Consider the following 21,132-nt stretch of genomic DNA (forward strand, 5'->3'; position numbering starts at 1 on the left):
TGCCTATGTCCTGATTGGTATTGCCTAGATTTTCTTCTAGAGTTTTTTTTTAAATATTACATCCTGCATTTTATTCAATTCCATATGACAAGAATAGTAACCTAGACTAAGACATCCATTTCAATCAGTAGACGTGTCTCTTCTAGGGTTTTTATAGTTTTGGGTTTTACATTTAAGCCTTTGATCCATCTTGAGTTAATTTTGTATATAGTGTAAGGAAGGGGTCCAGTTTCAATTATTTGCATGTGGCTAGCCAGTTTTCCCAGCACCATTTATTAAACAGGGAATCCTCCCCCCATTGCTTGTTTTCATCAGGTTTTTTGAAGATCATTGTAGATATGGAGTCTTATTTCTGAGCTCTCCATTCTGTCCCATTGGTTATGCGTCTATTTCTTGTACCAGTACTATGCTGCTTTGGTTACTCTAGCCTTGAAGTATAGTTTGAAGTAGGGTAGCATGATTCCTCCAGCTTTGTTCTTTTTGTTTAGGATTGTCTTGCCCATTGTTTGCTTTGCTCATTTAATTGGGCTGTTTGTTTTTTGTTGTTAAGTTGCAGGAGTTCTGTATATGCTCTGGGTATTAACCTCTTAACTGGATATTAGCCCATATACGAATATAATTTGCAAGAATTTTCTCCCATTCTGTGGGCTACCTTTTACCTCTGTTGATAATGTCCTCTGAGGCATAAGGGTTTTTTTCTTTCTGATATAGTCCAGTTTATCTACTTTTCTTTTGTTGCCTGTGCTTTTGGTATCATATCCAAGAAGTCATTTCCAAATCCAATGTCATGAAATAGACACCATGTTTTGGCTGAACCACGTGAAAGTAAACTGCAGACACCATGATCCTGAATGCATCCGAATACTTTAGCTGGGTTTCTCCAGAGGAAGGACTCAAAACAGAGGCTTTCACAAAGGACCCCATGCACTATCACATTTAGGAAAAGTAACAGCCATTCCCCCTTGTGGTCTTCCATCTAGTCCATGCTCCAATAGCCTCAGTTGTCACCATTTGGTTTTAAGACTTGAGACTTCATGATTTTGCTGTTCTGTGATCGGCAGTTATTAAAGTGGTCCTGCAATACCCAGGTAATTCTTTCTTGTTTTTCTTATTATTCCTCAAATCCCTGGGCCTACAAGAAGGTGGAGAACGGGGTGGCTGCTTTTTCCTTTCCCTTGGTGGTCACTCAGGAGCACTTCCGTGTTCAGAGCCACATTCCAAGGCCCACACTCCAAAGGACCAAGAGAGGGCTACTTTTTGCATCACTTCTGGTTGTGAAGACCCCCAAGCTCTGCAAAAGGAATTCTGGAGGAAGAGGCGGTGGTGGGGCCAGGGTATGCAAACAGCTTTCCCCATTTGCCTGGGCTGCGACCTGCAGAGCCGTGTGTAGCTCACTTCTTTTAAAAGTAGGTGTTGGGGCCAGACACTGCTGCTCATGCCTGTGATCCCAGCATTTTGGGAGGCTGAGGTGGGCAGATCACGTGAGGTCAGGAGTTCGGGACCAGCCTGGCCAACATGGCGAACCCTTGTCTCTACTAAAAATACAAAAATGAGCTGGGCGTGGTGGCAGGTGTCTGTAATCCCAGCTACTTGGGAAGCTGAGGCAGGAGATCGCTTGAACCTGGGAGGCGGAGGTTGCAGTGAGCCAAGATCATGCCGTTGCACTCCAGCCTGAGTGACAAGAGCGAGACTCCAGCTCAAAAAAAAAAGCAGACGCTGGGATGTCCAGGAGTTCAATCCTTCATAGTAAATAGTAATTTGGGGGGAAGAATGCTCCGTAATTTGCACGCCCTTAAGTGGCAACTCAGAAATGTAGGCTGATCCTTGATTATTCTCTTTATCTCCAAAATGGTACTGCAGCTTCCAGGGGAAGAGAGTGTGGAGCAACATCTTCTTTCCAAGTGGCCCTGGTCTGGTTGAGGAATTTCAACCACACAGGCTGGGTGCCGGGTGGGTTTGGCCCAAGGCCGGGTGAGGGCATGGTGGGGACTTGGGCCTCCTGGAGGGCAGGGCTTGCTTGGGTCTCTTGAGCTAGCTAGGCTTTCTGCTGAGTCAGGCAGGGCCTACCTCCCCTCTGCCACCCTGCAGGCAACTCATTACACCAACAAACTTTCTCAGGGTTCCCACTCCCGCCAGGCTGGAACTGGAGGCTGCGATATCCCATCAGTTGCCCTTTTGTCCCTCTCGCCCAGGACCATCAACCGCAGTGGGACAGAGGGGAAAGAGGCGGTGGCCTTGGTGGGAAGAGCACAAGCTTCCAAAAGGACCTGAGTCTGGACGCTGCCCCATCTCCTCAGTGTGACCTTGGAAGCCACACTTGGTCTTGCCCATACTCAGATCCCTCAGGGTGTCCACACAGCCACCTGGCACATTGTGGACCCTGGCAAGTGGGATTCTTGCTATCACAGCTCTGAGAGAGGCCCATTGAAGGAGGTGTTGGCAAAGATACAGGAGCCCAGGAAGAAAAGTGCAGATGTTGGCAAGGGTATCTGGGTACCTGTCTACAGGAGGAAACACTTAACCTGGACCTTGAAGAGAGAGAACAGGGTTGTTGGCAGACAAGAGAAAGGACATGGAAAGGGATGGTGGAAATGGAGACGCTGGGGCCAGTCTTAGTGCAAACGACAAGCACATGAGGAAAGGGGTCCGGGCTGACACACATGGGACCAGAGAAGGTTGCCTGGAGGAAGGGCAGCTGAGCCCAGGGTTGATAGGGAGGGAGAAACTCCACCAGCAGCCAAATAAGAGGTCTGAAGGCTGAGGGGACATGCTGTGCAAGGGCCCTGGGGTCAAGGGGAGTGGGGAGTGTTAAGGGAAGGCAGGGACGGAGGTGTCACAGGCTATACCAAGAAGTCAGGGCTTTGCCCTGCAGCCCCCATGGGAAGCGCCACAGGGTTCTCCACAGAGGAGGACAGGTACAGATCTGTGAGTCTGAAATGGGACCTGCCTCTGCGTGCCCGAGACCCAATGCCGTGAGCCCTCTGGGGGCTTACAGTAGTGCCCAGGGTGCTACAGGCTTGGGGAAGGAACATGGGAGAGGAAGCACACCAGGGCCATGCCAAGCACAGCTGTTTCCAGCCTTCAGCGTGTTCCAAATTCAGACCAACTTCCACAGGACATTGACATTTTTTGTTTTGTTGTTTTGTTTTTGCCTTAAAAAACAAAACAACAAAACAAAACATTGCTCTCTTGTCCAGGCTGGAGTGCAGTGGTGTGATTTCAGATCACTGTAGCCTCCACCTTTTGGACCCAAGCAATCTTCCCACCTCAGCTTCCCCAGTAGCAAGGACTACAGGTACATACCACCACACCCAGGTAATTTTTAAATTTTTGTAGAGACAGGGTTTTACCATGTTGCCCAGGCTAGTTTTGAACTCCTGGGTTCAAGTGATCTTGGCCTCCCAAAGTGCTGGAATTACAGGCATGAGCCACTGCGCCCAGGCTACGACACATTCTTCTTTGTGTTTAGGATATTCCATGGGCCTGGGGTTCAGCATGATACACTGAAGGAAAGCAATGCCAAGCAGCCCCGACAGCTTGCTTGGCATTGCTGTCACATGTGCAAGCAGAAAAGCCATTCACTGAATGAAATGACGAGGGCCTGCAGTTTCTCTGAAGGTCCCAGGGCTCGTTACCATTGTGGACAGTCCCTTGGCCAGCAAGTGGCCAGCGGTTCCCAGTGAGGTCTGTGCTGGCTTCTCAGTACCCAAAAGTGCTACTTCTTGGGCTGGATTAGGGAATGGCTTGCTTATTCATCCATTTCACCAGCATTTACCAAGGGCTTCCCCTTTGCCAGCCATCATGTGGGACATGCAGAGGGCAGGACAGACAGAGCCCTGACCCTCGAGTGGGGCAGACATGTGGGAAGAGATGCACTGATTACAGACCAGGCCAAGTGCTGTGTGGGAGAAGGGCTTTGGGACAGCAGAGCATGTGGGGGTCTCAGAAGTCCTCCCCTTCAGGGTGAAGGCTGAGCTGAGGCCTGAAAGCAGAGTAGACAGTGTTAATTAGGCTAAGAGCAGAAAAGCTGTTTGTGATAGGAGACAGGAGCTCTTTCCACCATAAATTATGTCTCCTATTCAAGACAAAGGTGGGAAATGAAGACGTCATCTCTGCAAAGACCTGCCAGTTCCTGTTAGGGTTCCTGAAGGTTTGTAAATTTCTCAGAGATCACTTGGGTAGAGCTGTCACGCATTCTTTTTCTATTATGCCAGAGAAGGCTTCCCTGTATTGGAAAAAGATGGATCAAGAGAAATCTAAACAATCGAGGAAGGTGGGAATTCCAGGATGGGCTCTAAAGTGCACGTGGAAGGGTGAGCCTTCCATAGGAAAAAAGGGATTACAGGGAAGGTGGGGAGGGAAGAGCCAGCTGTGGACAGACCTACAGGGATGAAGCCTGTGGGTTGTATTTCTCTGTGATTAGGGGTGCATTTGGGTGGGTACTGCCTGTCTGTGCCCAGAAAGCCATGCCCTCTGGCTGGCTGTGAAGGGCAGTAACCTCTGGGCCCCACCAGTTCACTTCACCATCTGTCAGGCCCATTGGTTCATCATCCTTACCAGGGACCACTCCTGCCTTTTCTGAGAGCACTAGTGCCCCTGCCACCTGCACAGCTCCTGGCTCTCTCCGCCCCAGCGCTGACCTTCACCTTCTCTCGAGACAGGCAGTAGAGCATGATGAGTGGCTAAAAATGCTGATGGCAGTGGTAGAGTGCCTAGGTTCTTACCTTGGCTCTGCCTCTTACTTGCTGTGTAACCTTGGGTGAGTCACCTAACCTCTCTGAACCTATCTCCTCACGTGTGCAAAGGTAATAATAATAGTTCCTGTGTCACAGCGTTCCTGTGAAAATTAAATGAGCAAGTACGAGCAAAGCACTTGCTACAGCATCTAGTAAAAGAGTCAAGGGCACCCCCATCTGTTATTTTTCATAGTACTCTAATGAAACGGTGATATTGGATTTCATGGAACAGTTTTTTAAAAAAATGGGTCAAGAGATTTGACTGCAGGGGTTGTGTCTAGATTTTGCTCAACCGTAAGTGTAAGAAAACTCCCAGCTGAGGATTGCAGCTGTATTTACTGGGCGTTAGTGCAAAGTTTCTTCCCACAGAGAGATGGTGCTGGAAATTCAGAAGCCCCAGCTGGTATATTCCTGGCTGTCAAGCTCAACAGGAGGCCAGCTTGTGAAACTTAAAAAGCCAAGAGGAAGCTTTGGGGTTCCCTGAATGGGGAAACTGAGGCCCGGGAAGGGGTAGAGCCTTACCATACTCCCAACCACCACCCTGGGGGGAGAAAAGACTTCAGCTTTCAGTCAGTGGGGGCTCCCCAGGAAATCAGTTACCTAGAATCATGGGGAGGGGGTCACTTGGACCTGGGTCTCCAGCTTGGGCTCCTGCTTCCAGCTGCCGTCTCCAACAGACCCTGGTCTCAGCTGGTGGGAGCCATGGTGGACCAAACAGGAAGGTGGAGATGTGAGAGATGGTGCCAAAGCCTGAGCCTTTGTTACTTGTTTTTAGTTAAACTTTTCATTTAAGATCACTGTAACTCACAAGCAGTTGTAAAAAATAATACAGAACCATTCCATGTACCCATTACCCAGTTTCCCCCAGCAGTGACATTTTGCAAAACAATAAGACAATATCACAACCAGAATACTGACCTTGACACAGTCAAGTCACAGATGGCTCCATTCTCACAAGGACCCTTCACATTGTCCTTTTACAAACTACATCCACTCCCCACCCTCCCCACACTCTCCTCGGCCCTGACAGCCGTTGAGTCTGGTCTCTGTTTCTCTAGTTTTGTCACGTGAAGAAAAAAACATCAGGAGAATCAAGCAGTGTGGAATCTCTGGGGACTGACACTTTGATCCTTCATATTGAATGAATGAGCTCATGTTCTGAGCTTTGGCCTGGTTTGAGAGGAAGGGGCCTGGCTATCTCCTTCCTGGGAGGCACAAGATACACTCTTAGAACTTTTGGCAGATTGAGACCTTAAGCTGGTCAAAAAACCAAGGCCGTTGTGATTGGGCCAGACTGCTGCCTGAGGGGAGGGTTTGGGCCCTCTGTTCCTCAGTCTCCCCAGCTGGTACAGCCCACCCCCACCTCCTGGTCTCAGTTTCCCTCTGCCCTTCACTTCCAGTCTGGGCTGTAGTTCACATCAGGGGCCTGCCCTTTCCCCGATACATCTGGTGGCTGGGCCCCAGGCCCAGAATAGGCCATTGTGTAAACAGGGTCTACGTGATCAAGACATGAAAATAAAGCCAAGAGCAGGAAACCACTTGGGCCATCAGTGCAATTAAACTCAGAAGCAGAGTCCCTGAGGGCCTGCTGTACTGGGGACACTTGGGGTCAGCGGGGCAAAGTAGAAGATTGCTGCAGGAAGGAGGCAGTCGTTAAGACATCGCTGGCAGCAGAGGCAAGAGTGCGGCCCCCACCCCACAGGTCCCACAGGAGCCCTAGAGACAGCATGGAATGGGTGGTGGCCCAGCCCAGGCATGGCCAGCCTGTTGGAACTCAGACCCCCAACAACAGCAGCCTAAGAAGGAGAGGAGGTGACTTCTTGGCATCAGGACACCCATCTTGTTGCTCTAGCATTCAGGTGTGAAACTTGTCCATGTGGCCCTGACTCTCTCTATGGAGCAAGGGGGAAAATAAACCCTTGACACAGTGTGCACACAGCCCCTGGCTACTTTCTATTGGCCAAAAGTTGGTCATGTGACCATACTTACCTGCAAGGGAGGCTGGGAAATGTAGTCTCTATTCTGAGCAGTTGTGTACCCCAGGAAACATCAAGGTTCTGTAGGGGAGAACAAAAATTGGGGCAACTAACAGGCAGGTTAACAAGCCTCTCTGTGCTATAGTTTCCTACTCTGTGTAATGGAGCAAATGAGATCAATTCCTCATACAGGGCAGTTATGGAGGTCCAGTGAGTTACTGCACACAAAAACACTTAGTGCTGGGCAGACAGCCAGAGCTCAGACATAGCTATTATTATTTTTATTACTCAATGACACCCTGCACATTGCAGCCCAGCACAAGCTGGTAGATGGTGCTGCTGTTGGGGACTCCACTGACCCCAAGCCCCAGGCTTTTTTATGGGCCCCACAGCCCTCCTTCCCTCAGGGCTCCTGGCTGACCCTGAGGAAGCACGCCCTGTGGCTGGGCCTGGCCACAGGCACCCGTGCACTGCCCTGCCAGTCCTGTGTCCTCACAACCTCCAAGCAGATGGCCTGGCCCAGCAGGATTCATGCCAGCTCAGCTGCAGGAAGTGGCTAATCTGTCTCGTGTGGCTTTTCACAAATGGTCTGGTTTTTGGTGCTCAGTCCCCAGCATGGGAAGGAATCCAGGGATGGCAGGGGTGACTGCAGGACAGCCTCTCCCACTTGGTATGGTCTGGAATTCTGACTGAGGCCCTGTAGGGGTGCTAACAGAAGGGGGTGTAGCTCAACTCTTGGAAATGCTGAGTCCTAGCACAGTGGGCATCCTGGTCACCTGGAGAGCAGCTGGGAGCTCGTTCTTTCCCAGTCCCAACATACTCTTTGATCCTCACTGAGTTCTCACCATGTGGCCCCTCCCCAACCCGCCAAGAACCCACTGGCAAGGATGACAAACATGAGTGAAAAAGCACCATGAGGCAGGTGTGGTGGCTCACTCTTATAATCCTAGCACTTTGGGAGGCTGAGATGGATGGATCACCTTAGGTCAGGAGTTCGTGACTAGCCTGGCCAACATGGTGAAACCCTGTCTCTACAAAAATACAAAAATTAGCCTAGTGTAGTGGTGGGTGCCTATAAGCCCAGCTACCTGGGAGGCTGAGGTAGCAGAATCACTCCAACTGGGGAGGCAGAGGTTGCAGTGAGCCAAGATTGCACCACTGCACTCCAGCCTGGGTGACAGAACAAGACTCCATCTCAATAAATAAATAAATAAGAATTGAGGGCTCACTCTTGACCCTACAGGCCTGAGAGATTCCTAAAAACTTCTCTCCAGAACCTGAGGGGCAAATGCCAGAGATCAGGGCAGTAGAGGCTGAGCTGTCTCTATGAAAGCAGGAGGAGTGAAGCCAGAAACCCAGACAGGCCAGGGAGAGCAAGGTCAGGGGACACAGCAGTCCCTCGAAAGGCAGGGTCCATGGGCTAGTGGTTGAGGAGGGAGGACCCACATTCCTTAGAGAGGCAGAGATGGCCTTGGGCACCGCCAGGGCCCAGGCTTCCCTGTCAGAGCCTCTGACCACCCTGTGCAGCCCTGGAGGGCACCGAGGCCAGAGCCCACTGTAGCTCAGGCCTCCCCTTGGATGTCCCTCATTCCAAAGCCCGTCATCAGTGCCCGGCCGAAGCCCCTCCAGGGACTCCTAACACGGGCCCTCGCAGTAAACTGTTCCTGCAGTTGTCAGTTTGCCCCTCATCCAACTCCACCCGGTGGATACCATATCAGCAGAGACAGAGAACAAAATGAAATGATGAAACTGCTACAGAGCTACTTTGTAAGGAAATACTTGATGTGAATAATATGCTGCTGATTATATTTTTTAAAATACAAATTAATACTTGAAATTTTCCTTTTTTTTTTGAGATGGAGTTTCACTCTGTCACCCAGATTGGAGTGCAGTGGCTCCATCTCGGCTCACTGCAAACTCCGTCTCCCAGGTTCAAGGGATTCTCCTGCCTCAGCCTCCTGAGTAGCTGGGATTACAGGTGCCCGCCACAATGCCCAGCTAATTTTTAATATTTTTAGTAGAGATGGGCTTTCACCATGTTGGTAAGGCTGATCTTGACCTCCTGACCTCAAGTGATCCGCCTACCTCAGCTTCCCGAAGGGCTGGGATTACAGGTGTGAGCCACCATGCCCAGCCAATACTCGAAATTTTCTGCAGGCACCCATGTGTATGTGAAACGCTCAAACCTGAAAGGAGAGGCAGTACAGGTGGTGCAGATGAGTTTTGTGGATGAACGAGGCTGGCCCTCAGAGCCACGCCCAAGCCCAGCGGACCGGAATGGAATCAACCTTACAGCCCAGAGCAGAAGGAAAAGCTACTGGGAAATAGGAATGGCCTGTGGAAGGGAGCCCCACCCATGCTAATGGAACTCTCTCCTTCTTCCTTCAGGTGGACATTTATAACTCAGATCCTCTGATCTGCCGGGCAGGGCTGAAGGTATGCTTCGGCATACAGCTGCTGAATGCCGTCTCTCGGGTGGAGCGCGCCCTCCCCAAGCTGACTGTGCCCTTCCTGCTGCTCCAGGGCTCTGCCGACCGCCTGTGTGACAGCAAAGGGGCCTACCTGCTCATGGAATCAGCCAAGAGCCAGGACAAGACTCTCAAGGTGAGCAGCTGCCACCTCCTATTTCCCCCCAAGGTTGAGGGGGCGGGGAGGCAGCACCCCTTGGGGCATATCTGCCCAGACCCCTGAGGGCCAGCTCCCAGGTCTCGGGATAGGGACCAGCCTGCACCGCCAAGAAATAAACACGAGGAATCCCAGCCGCCTATGAATTTCAAGAGAACAAACGAATCATTTGCTGATCGTTTCGAATGAATGAGCCTCAAAGGGAAAAGGAAAGAAAAATCAAAAGATGTTATAGGCAAGAAAAGAATATGCAGCTGGGCACTGAGCAAATCACGTCTCCCAAGAGAGGCATGTCCAAGCTCCAAGGATGCATGTGATGTCCAAGCCTCCCTCTGCACCAGCAGTGGCTGCGGTCTTCCGGGAGCTGTGGCCACCAGAGGGCTCAGGGCACACGGGTGCTGGCAGGACTTGATAGAGCCTGATCTGTGAAGGGACCTGCCAGAGCTGGCCCTCCAGCCAGGGACCCTGAGGACAGGCCCTGCAGCTTGGTTATTTGGAATACTAGATACCAAGACTGCAATGGACTAACTCAAAAGGCCTCTTAAGATGGGCAGTGTGGTTCTGGGATCCAGACATGCTCATTTTGTTTGTCTGATTGATGAGAAAAGCCTCCTGGAGGGAGGAACACCTACCGGGTACCCATCAAATGTTATCCCTGGAGATGCTCTGTGCTGGGTTTGGCAGGCCAAGCCCAGGGGCACATTTACATCCTGGTCCATGAGGTTGAGGCTCCCTGGACTGTGCTGCCCTGGGCCTGCGCTCTGGGTCCATGGCCATTTTTCACCAGGTTATAAAGAGACCAGGTAACTTACTTCAGCTCACACACCCACTAAGTATAGAGCTGGGATTGGAACCGAGATTTCTGGACTCAAGCCCCATCGTTTCTCTTCTCTCCTCACTGTGCAGACAAAGGCTCATATCTTTGCAAATCATGAAGTGCGTCCCTAGCATCGTTACTGATTTGCAGACGCTGACCTGTACCAGCTCCGGTATAGACTCATAGGTGAAGAGAAAGAAGTGAAAAAAAAAAAAAAAAGGGAAAACTGGCTCTTATTAACACTGGAGAGTCTAAAAACACTGAGCCAGGTGTGGTGGTGCATGTCTGTAATCCCAGCTACCCAGGAGGCTGAGTAGCAGGGATCACTTCAGCCCAGGAGTTTGAGACCACCCTGGGCAACACAGTGAGACCCCATTTCAAAAACAAGCTTTTTAATTTGAGACAGAGTCTGGCTTTGTCACCCAGGCTGGAGTGCAGTGGTGCGATCTTGGCTCACTGCAACCTCTGCCTCCCAGGTTCAAAAGATTCTTCTGCCTCAGCCTCCTGAGTAGCTGGGATTACAGGCACCTGCCATCATGCCTGGCTAATTTTTGTATTTTTAGTAGAGATGGGGTTTCACCATGTTGGCCAAGTTGGTCTCACTTCTGACCTCAGGTGATCCTCCTGCCTCCTCTCAAAGTGCTGGGATTATAGGCATGAGCTACCATGCCCAGCCCTAAATAAATAAATATACGTAAACATATATATATTGTTTTTGAGATGGAGTTTTGCTCTTGTTGCCCAGGCTGGAGTGCAATGGCACAAACTTGGCTCACTGCAACCTTTGCTTCCTGGGTTAAAGCGATTCTCCTGCCTCTGTCTCCTGAGTAGCTGTGATTACAGGTGCCCACCACCATGCCTGGCTAATTTTTGTATTTTTAATAGGGATGGGGGTTCACCACGTTGGTCAGGCTGGTCTTGAACTCCTGACCTCAGGTGATCTACCCACCTTGACCTCCCAAAGTGCTGGGATTATAGGCGTGAGCCACCATGCCTGGTAAAATATATTTTTAAAAAGCCAGTGGAACACTGCATTCAGACCACACCCTTACACCAGTGTGAACCCTTGCAAGTCCCTGCGAAAGGCGTCCACTAAGATTGTTTATTCATTCACCCAGCTATCCACTCATTGCTTCTTTAATTCAAGTGTTTATGGGGCCCTAAGTTTGTATTGGGTCCAGAGAACAAGACAGGCCAAGACTCTCCCGTGCCCCCGGGAACCTGTATCCTGGTGGGATAAGCAATCAACAAATAAATGAACAGGATGATGATGGAGAGTGTAGTGCAGGGATAGAGGTGGACAGGGAGGAAAGCAACACTTTAGATGGGGATGGGACAGCAAGGCCTGCAGTCTGCGGGTGAGAAGAGCCAGTGGAAGAAACTTCCAGACCAATGCAAGAGCAAGATTGAGGACCCAAGGCTGACATAGGCACACAGCCACGAGAAGAGTGGCCAGTGAGGACACACCAGCAGGGGGACTTGTAGGGGGGCAGGGGAGCCCCACCACCTGGGAAGTCTAGACGTCTTCTCTTGGTTAGATGAGAAGTCACCCGAGTGTTTTGAGCCAAAGAGTGATGCACTCTGATTTCCATTTTAAAAGCATCCCCCAGTGGCCATGGGGAGACCAGAGTGGGGGTAAAGAGGATATGGGGAACAGTGACAACCAAGGCAGGGGAGGCCAGGCAGGGCGGCAGAGAGTGAGATCACTGTCTTGAAGAATGAACCCTGGGTTCATTCAATGAGGTGACTATGATGAGACCAGAAATGCCAGGCAGAGAGACTGACGTGAGCAATGGCCGGAGTCCACCTGGAGATGCCTGTTCAAGTTGCACTGAAGTCTGGCGGTGCCCACCAGGAATCCGGATGGAGATGGGAGGTCGGCAGTCTAGAGGCGGAAGGGAAGTCTGGCTGGAGATGTGAATTCCAGAGTCATCAGCCCAGGACAGATTCTAAAACCACCTGATAGGTGAGGTGACCAGGGAGAGTGAAGGAAGGCACAGTCAAGCCTGTAGTCCAGCTGCCTGCAGAGGCCAGTGGGTGGGGTGAGCCTGGACTGGGAAGGCACTGCTAGTTGGAAGAAAATCAGAAGTTAAAGCCATGGAACCACGAGAGGGAAGTGTTTCTAGAAGGTAAGAGTGAGCAGCTTATGAATGATGAGCACAGCGTCCCCTGCCAAGGCAATGGAAATCCCTGGAGACCTCGCCAGGATAGCCACCGTGGGTTGGCAGGAATGGAAGTCAGCTTGGGTTGAGCTGAGGACCCTGTGGAGGTCAAGATGTGAGGCCAGGAGTGGAACCCCCTCTTTTGAGAAGGTTGACTGACTCGGAGACACAGAAATGGCTCCAGGGATGGGGAGAAATGGAGTGAAGGAAGGTTGCATTTGAGAAAGGAAGTTTGGGAACACGTTGGGACGTTGTAATGCATTTGAACCATCATCTGATAGAAAAGTATTGGCCTCCTAATGATGGGAGGTCAGGGCCACGTCCTCAGGGCACAGCAAGAGGGTCCGGAGAACACTGCAGACCCCTGCCTGCTGCCCGTGGTCTCTGCTCCCCACACCTACCTCTGATAGTATAGCACTGATTCCATGTCTCTCCTCATTGCAGATTTATGAAGGTGCCTACCATGTTCTCCACAAAGAGCTTCCTGAAGTCACCAACTCTGTCTTCCATGAAATAAACATGTGGGTCTCTCAAAGGACGTCCGTGACAGGAACTTCGTCCCCACCCTGAATGCACTGGCTCATGCCCAGCTCAGGATCTAGGGGACACAGGCAGGGGAAGGGCAGAGATGGCTTCGCAGATGTGGCTTGCAAAAAAACTAAAACAAAATAAAAACCCAGAAATTGGAGAAATCCCTAGCACAATTTGCTAAAAAATAACAAAAAGACATTTTTGTTACACATTAGGCTGTCAGACACTGGACCTACCTTCATGGGTAGACACTTCATGCAAAAAAAGAGAAAGGTCCCAGGTGATTTTTCATAAAGAATGTGCTAAAATATCTACTTAAAACAAAGCCAAGCCTCTGCCCTGCCTCTCCCAGCTCCCACAAGGGTTCCAGGAATTCCTGGTGTTCCCAGGACACCAGACTGCAATAACTGGAGGCGCCTCCCTCCTGCCCACCCCTTGCTCGAGCCCCAGCGCCCTCTCTCACTGGCCTCCATTTGGTGGCCTTTCTCTGGCCATGTGATGAGGTGGCTGCTGTCTCCACAGGGGCCAGCTCCCTGGGGCAGACTCATGTGCCCCTCTGAGACCCAAAAAATGCCCAGCACTTCCTCAAAATGAGCAGCCGCCCATGACTTTGTGGGCTCCTTGTCAGCCCGAGGCCAGGCTTTGCAGAGGGGAGGGGGTTGAGGCTTAGCTCAGAAAGAGAACTGAGCAGGAAACTGAGGCTCTTCTCTGCCCCCTACCCTTCCCCTCCCACCAGGGGGAGACTCAGGTTGGCCCCTGAGTACTGTCTGTACTCACAAAGGCTGCTTTTCCTCTGGAGTCACTAATTTTACCTGATGCTATGAGAGAATTGTATTGAAGATGAAATGTCTAATATATAATGTATATTTTAAAGCAGAGACTATTTTGGTGGGTAGGTGGGAGGGAGCAAGGTGAATCTGAGCAAACAAAGGAATCGGAGCTTGATGCTACTGTATAGAATTGGACGGGTTGGGTGTTGGTGGGGACAGAGGGCCCTGTGCTCCAGGAGCTGAGCCAGCAGCCCTAGAGAGGGGATTTGCCTGGGCCTTTTCTATGGGCAAGGTCTGGTGCCCTTCCTGCCCCTCTGGGACCATGGAGCAGTGGCAGCCCATGGGGATGTGGTCCCTGGGCCTGGGCCTGGGCCTACCTAAGGCCCAGAGCTACCCTGAGAGTGTCAGTGCTAGCAGCACAGCTACCTCTGGTGGCAGAAGAGAGGCCCAGCACAGGGGCAGGCCAGGCCTCCCTGCCCAGGTCTACACGGAGCACTTAGTGACCCAGAGCAGGGAATGGAGTTACCCCCAGCCCTGCCCCAGGCCACAGCAGGACACGCCAGGCCAGGCCTCACCCAAGGCCAAGGCTGGCATCACCTTTTGGAGCTGAGGCCCTGGGCCTAGTCTGCCCTTCTCAGGTGCCAACACCACCCAGTCTTGCCCTTGGCCTCACTTGGTGCCAGCAATAAGTGGGGGATCACCACCTCGGGAATACTTTCACCTTCTAAATGGGACTTGCTGTTACCTCAGGAGGCCCCTTAGTGCAAATATGACCCTGGTCAGGGTGTTGCCACCATTGAAGCCCTGCAGAAGGTGCAATCTAGGGATCCTGGGGCCACGGAAGAGGGGGCCACTTCCCACCAGGGCCCCCAACATGACGTCTAGGCGTCAGGGGCTCCTGCCCTTCTTCCTCCCACAGCAGGAACTGCCACTGCTCTCCCAGGCCCTGTTCTGGAGGCTAACCTCGGTCCCTAGAGAGTGCGCCCCTCCACCCTCCCTCCAGCAACCCTGACCACACCATGGCAGAGCCAGGAATGGGTCACCCTGCTGAAGATCATGCTGTGCCCTAGGGCAGGAGCCAAGCCCTCACTCCACATGGGGCAGGTGCGGGCCTGGGTGCTGACCCAGCCCATGTCCCCACAGAGCGACTTCCGTAGTTTCAGCTTGTCTTCCTGGCTTCTCTTTGAAGGAGAAAAATGTAAAATGCATGCTGAGAGAGAAAGGCAGCCCTGCCTGCTCAGTCAGCCCTGGCAACAGGGCAGCCATGGGAATGTTTCTGCTTCTCAGCTCAGGAAAAGCAGGAATGCTTTCCCAAAGCCCAAAGAGGCCCTGGGCTCAGATCTGTAATTCTCCCCAGGAGCTGTGATAGAGCAGGTCACACAAAAGTCCCTACGCCTCCCCGCCGACTCCCCCAGACACGTGATGCCATTGCCATTCCCCAAATTAAATATCGGCATGCAGCCTGACCAGGGACTCTTTAGATGCATGACTTTATTTATATGAAGGCTCTCACAGACACACACGACACTTCAGTAGTATTTGCATTCCTGGTTAAAGAATCACCAACATTTAAAAGGAAAACTTTCCTGAAGTTGGGACTCTTTCATGTCATCTGGAAGGGGCTGGTACATCCACCCACCATGTCTCCCTGCTGGGTCAGGAGCCTGCACAGGGCCCCGCGCGTGAGCGTGCCTAACATCTCACGCACGGCCACTCCAGAGCCGGTCGCCATCTTGGAAAGCTGTGAAGCCTTGAGTTGAGTTCCTTCTCAATATTGACATCTCCATGCTGACATTCTGAGCTCTGGAGTTGCACCAGCACAGGGACGGGAGGAACTGAGGTTTGGAAGGGATGCCAGGTCTTGCACAGCTTGGCCTCAAGAAGGTGAGAGGAGGGCAAAGGCCAGGAAGGGATCCAAAGGCCTGGGACACAAGGACCAAGTGCCACTGTCAACACAGCCTGGTCCATACAGAAATGGATTTCATGCCTGGAAAGCTTTTTAGAGAAAGATGCCACCTGTGGCCGGTGACGGCCACAACCCTACTGGCCTCAGTTCCTTGAAGTGGCAAGGGGTAGAGAGTCAGCTTCCCTCCCTCACAGCAGTGACCCAGCTTCACTCCACTTCCAGGTGGCTCTGGGCTCGCTGAGGCAGCACTGGTGGGTGCTCTGAAAACCCACAGGCTCCGCTCGGACCCCACCCCCAGGCCAGTGCAGGTCCTGTCTCACTCTCTTCTCTCACCAGTTGCTAACATAAACCTTACTGGGATCACGATGGCTTCACAAGCTAGCTGTCAGGTTTGCTATGTCACTGCGGCTCGGTCACATCCCCGCGTGTATACGGTCTGCGGGGCCCATATGTATCCGTTTAGAGCTAAAGGAATCAGTGTACACTACAGCTAATCCTAATAAACCTGATGTTTTCAGAATGGCATCTGTCTGTCTGTCATAGCAGCCTCGGACCCTGGATGGCAACCTTCGTTGCAGAGAGCACAGCAGGCTCTTTTCAAGACAGGCTGAGCCTTGGCTGAGCCATGCCTGTCACCTGATACCAACTCCAGCAGTGCTTCCCGGATCAGCATGTGTGAAGTTTATCTTTACCCATCCACGCCTGGAGCAGATTTCTAAACACACATACCCACTTGCAGACCCTGCCCTGTCACTGGAGAGGACGAAACCCAGGCTGCCCCCTGCGCCAGCTTCACGTGGCTTGGGCTTCCTTCAGGACCCCATGTGGGGCCTCAGCCCTCCCTCCTCAACATAGGGAACCTGGCCTCCTGCTGCTGGGCATCTTCCACGCCCCTCTCCGTTCCACACCCACACCTGGCCCAGCCGCTCCCCTCCTGAGTGTGGCCAGGATCATGTGGCTTTCCTCCAGTCCCACAGCTCTCACCAGCATCTGAGGGACAGCAACAGCGCCCTTGAAGGCAGGCCCCACTTTCTCACCTGCACCCAGTCTGTTTCCACATGGAGGCGAGAGGTGTGTTAAAGTACAAGTCAGACTGCGGCCTTTCTCTGCTCAGCATCCCCCGGTGGCTACCATCTCACCTCAATAAAAATAAAGGCCGTGGTTCTTGCTGAGGCCTACGGGTGCTGGGCCTTTGGCCTCTCTGCCTCCCCTCTCCCCATCCTTCACGTCCACTCGGTCCTCACTATGCCGGCCTCCTCGCGGACCGTATTCTTAGTGAGGCCCTCCCCCAGGCCCTGCCCTGCCTTCTCCTCCTCTAGCACATTTGTTGACATCTGACATGACAGATCTGCTTGTGCTCTTGGTAGCACTCTGCCCCCTCCCATGGGAATGTTAGCTGCAAAAGGGCATGTCCCTGCACTATACCTCTGCCTGCTTCCCAGAAGGTCCCTGGAAAGACCTGTCTGATAGGACAAGGAGGGAAGGAGTGGGTGAGTGAATGAATGAGTGAGTGACAAAATGATGTCTTTATCCTCTTTCTCAGGAGGAGCCACGCCCCCATCCTATGCAGGACAGGTGAAGGCTCAGGTGCTGACTGAGTCCAGGTACCGGAAGAGAGTGCCTACCATAGCCCCATCTTATCTCTTTGGTTTCTCTTTGAGGGAGAAAAATGTAAAAAATGAAGACATGAATGAGTGAGGGAATGAGCAAGTGAGGGAATGAATGAGTGAGGGAATGAGTGATGAGGGAATGAGTGAGGGAATGAGTAAGGGGATCAGTGAATGAATGAGCAAGGAAATGAATGAGTGAATAAGTGAGGGAATGAGTGAGTGATTAGTGAATGAGTGATGGAATGAATAAGCAAGGGAATGAAGAAGTGAGTGCATAAATGAATGAGAGAATTAGTGAGTGATGAGTGAATGAGGGAGTGAGCAAGGGAATAAGGAAGTGAGTAAATGAGTGAGGGACTCAGTGAGTGAATGAGGAAACAAGAGAATAAGTGAATGCGTGAGGGATGAATGAAGGAATGAGTGGTGAGGGAATGAGAATGGATGAGTGAGGGAATGAGTGTGGAAAGGAGAAAATGAATGAATGAGGGAGGGAATTAAGGAAGGAGTGAGAATGAATGAGTGAATGAGTGAGGGGATGAATGAAGGAATGATGAGAAAATGAGTGAGAATGAGAGCAGGAGGGAATGGGGGATGAATGAAGGAATGAGAGTGGGGGAATGAGGGAATGAGAGAATGGATGAGGGAGGGAATGAATGAGCAAGTGAGGAAATGAGAGAATGAGTGAATGAGTGAGGGGATAAATAAATGAGGGAATGAGTGAAGGGATGGATGGGTGAGGAAATGAGAGAATAAATGAATAAGTGAATGAGAGAATGGATTGAAGAAATGAGAGAAAATGAATGAGGGGATGAATAAATGAATGAGTGAATGAATGGATGAGTTAATGAGGGGATGAATAAATGAGAGAATGAATGAGGGAATGAGGGGGATGAATGAATGAAGAAACGAGTGAGCATGGGAATGTGTGATGAGGGAATGAATGAGGAAATTAGTGAGTGAGACAATGAATGAGGGGATGAATGAGAGAATGAATGAATGGGTGAGTTAATGAGATGAATAAATGAGAATGAGTAAGAATGAATGAGGGAGTGAGTGGGAGAATGGATAAGTAGGATGAATGAGTGAGGAAATAAGTAAGAGAATGAATGAATGCGGGGATGAATAAACAAAGAAATGAGTGAATGAGAGAATGGATAAGTGAAGGAGTGAGTGATGAGGGAATGAGTGGGTGGCCGAGGGAAGGAGGGAGAGAGGGAAAGAGGAAGGAAGCAGGAAGGCTTTATCTGGGCCAGGCACTGAGCTGGCAACTGGGTGTGTATGCAGGGTAGGCCTTCCAGCTGGCCACCCAAGCGGTGATCCAGGCCCCACGCTAGAATGGCTGTGAGTTTGGGTAAGTGCTCTGCTGTTGCTCTCTGGAAATTCTCAATGCTCTTTGAGCAAGGGCCCCATGTACTGTTTTGCAGTGGGCCCTGCAAACTGCTCAGGCCCTGGGTAGATGGCACCTGACCTCTGTGCAGATCCCCCAAAGGTGCGCACATCTGAAGGACTGCATGTTCTCTCCAGGCCCTCAAGCTCTACTTACGGCAACCAAATTCTGCCCAGAACTTCACTGTATGAAACCTAGAGCCAATGTTTGCGTTTGTTAGTTTTCAGCTTCCTCCATGAACACTAGGCTCATCACAAGCTCCTTACTGGGCACCTGTGACGTGCTAGGCACGGCGTCCAGCACTGGGAGAAATAGTGACCAGGGCAGAACAAAGTAGGCCACCCTCACAGAATGAAGACCCTGGGCAACACGGATCCCACCCCAGAGTCTAACAGCAATGGGCACCCAGCTGCCACCAGCACAGACCATGGCCAGCACAGCCCTCCAGAAGCCGAAGGTGAGCAGGAGTGGGCCAGGGTTGGGGGCACAGCAGAGGGGTCTGTGGGGGAGTTTTCAAGGTGCAGAGAGCTCAGGGTGGCCCCAGAACTGAGAGGCTCTCAGGATGGCTGGAGCACAGGGGTGAAAGGCATGTTCATTTGGGGCCCCACAGGAAATGGCTGCACCTAACCAAGGGTGATGTCAATAAAGGGGTCAGCAAGGGATGAAGCAGCATTCGGGAACAGCCATGGCAGGGAGTGGACCCCACAGCAGCAGTTACTGAGGGAGACAGCCGCCTGTCAGGGCCAGGGCTTTAGATAGAGAGCTGCCCAGCCCCACCTTCACTCCTTGGCGGTCAACAAGTCGTCCCTACGCTACCTTTCCTGTGCAAAATGGAGTTTACTGCCCTTCCACCATTGCTCATTTTGTCATTGTCCAATTTATTTCTTTTGAGACAGGGTCTCACTGTGTCACCCAGGCTGGAGTGCATTGGTGCAATCACAACTCACTGCAACCCCAACCTCTTGGGCTCAAGCCATCTTCCCACCTCAGCCTCTAGAGTAGCTGGGACTACAGGCACGTGCCACCAAATCTGGTTAATTTATTTTTTGGAGAGACAGAGTCTCACTGTGCTGCCCAGGCTAGTCTCAAAATCTGAGCTCAGGCCATCCTCCTACCTCAGCCTCCCAAGGTGCTGGGATTACAGGCATGAACCACCATGCCAAGCCTGTTTTTCTATCTGTTAAAATATTGGGGGTATCGAGTTGGGAGAGAACACATACAATTTTTCCAATAACACGATAGAAATATTTTTCATTCAACAATAAAAATTTTTTTCACCTGGAAGTAGGAAGGAATTAAAGTAAGAGATAATTTTTTTTTTTTTAATTTTAAAGGTAGCACAGCTACATCACAGAAACTAAACAGAAATTAGATCAAATATTGCTGGCTCACACAGCAATTGTTCCTCTGGTTTAGGGATGATGGAGGAGTCTCAAACCCAGGGCCTGTGTCAAAATGTGTTTTCTATTAGTCTATTTTAACATTTGTCAGAGTAGGGCATGCTTCTGAATTTAAATCAACCTAATTTTAGAACCAAGTATTAAGACACTAAATTTCAGATTCCACGTTTGTAGTTGTCTGTGCCACGGGTTTCTCACAGAAGCCTGGGGAGCACACCCTGCTGCCTGAACATCCTCCACCTTTTCCTTGTGGATGCATAAGCCACACTGACCACCCTCAGGGCTGCGGAAGCTCTGCACATCCATGCTCTCTCACTTCCTTCCCGCTTGCGGCTTGCTGCGGCTGCTGGCAATGTTTCCTGTTGATTTGCAACACCACATTGGACACCTTCCTACATAAGTGTTTCCCCATCACGCTGGCTTCTCTGCCTGAGGCTAAAGTGAGGAATGGGGCCGGGCTCACACCTGTAATCCCAGCACTTTGGGAGGCTGAGGTGGGTGGATCACTTGAGGTTAGGAGTCGAGACCAGACAGGCCAGTATGGTAAACCTTGTTTCTACTAAAAATATGAAAATTGGCCAGCCATGGTGGCATATGCCTGTAGTCCCAGCTACTCAGGAGGCTGAGACACGAGAATCATTTGAACCCAGGAAGGCAGAGGTTGCAGTGAGCCGAGATTGTGCCACTGTACTCAGCCTGGGTAACAGAGCTAGACTCTGTGTTAAATAAAATAAAGTGAGGAATGGGTGGTGTGGCTGGGGAATGCTGCCCCACAACCACACGGCGTAGCCCTGAGGGATGGCACTTCTCAGACTGCAGCTCTCCCCGTACAGATGCCGTAGCTGGTACACCTGGCTATATCTGCTGTGTATCAGCGAACCATTAGGATAACAACTCCAGAGAATTTCTCCTTAAACTGCCCGCTCACTAGGGGTTTAAAATTCATTCAAGATTGGGATATTTGATTACATATGTAAAACAGAAAAGGTTTCATGCAGTAGCTCATTTTCTCTCCTAATGTGTACGAAAAGAAATGCAGAGGATTAGGTGCCTACCTACAAGAATGCAAAAGAGAAGAAATAAGAAAGGCAAACTAAAGTAAAAAAAAAAGAAAGAAATGCAAAGGAATTAAAATTTTTCTTTAAATGTTTAAATCTCTCTCATATATCTTGGCACACCAGGATTTGTGTGTGCTCTGAGGTGAGACCTGCT

At 51.0% G+C, this 21,132-nt stretch overlaps 1 protein-coding gene across 5 annotated transcripts in view; it reads left to right on the forward strand.

The window, feature by feature from the left end:
- Positions 1–16,043, forward strand: part of MGLL (monoglyceride lipase) — a 134,252-nt gene extending 118,209 nt beyond the window's left edge. For all 5 annotated transcript variants that reach the window (XM_078351812.1, XM_035274756.3, XM_035274753.3 and 2 more), the window contains 2 exons: positions 9,101–9,316; positions 12,761–16,043. In XM_078351812.1, coding sequence (XP_078207938.1) covers positions 9,101–9,316; positions 12,761–12,886 — 342 coding nt within the window. In that variant the 3' untranslated portion in view covers positions 12,887–16,043. The remainder of the gene's footprint in view (positions 1–9,100; positions 9,317–12,760) is intronic.
- Positions 16,044–21,132: the final 5,089 nt, after the last annotated feature.

Source organism: Callithrix jacchus, chromosome 15 (genome assembly GCF_049354715.1).
Source record: "Callithrix jacchus isolate 240 chromosome 15, calJac240_pri, whole genome shotgun sequence".
Lineage (NCBI taxonomy): Eukaryota > Metazoa > Chordata > Mammalia > Primates > Cebidae > Callithrix > Callithrix jacchus.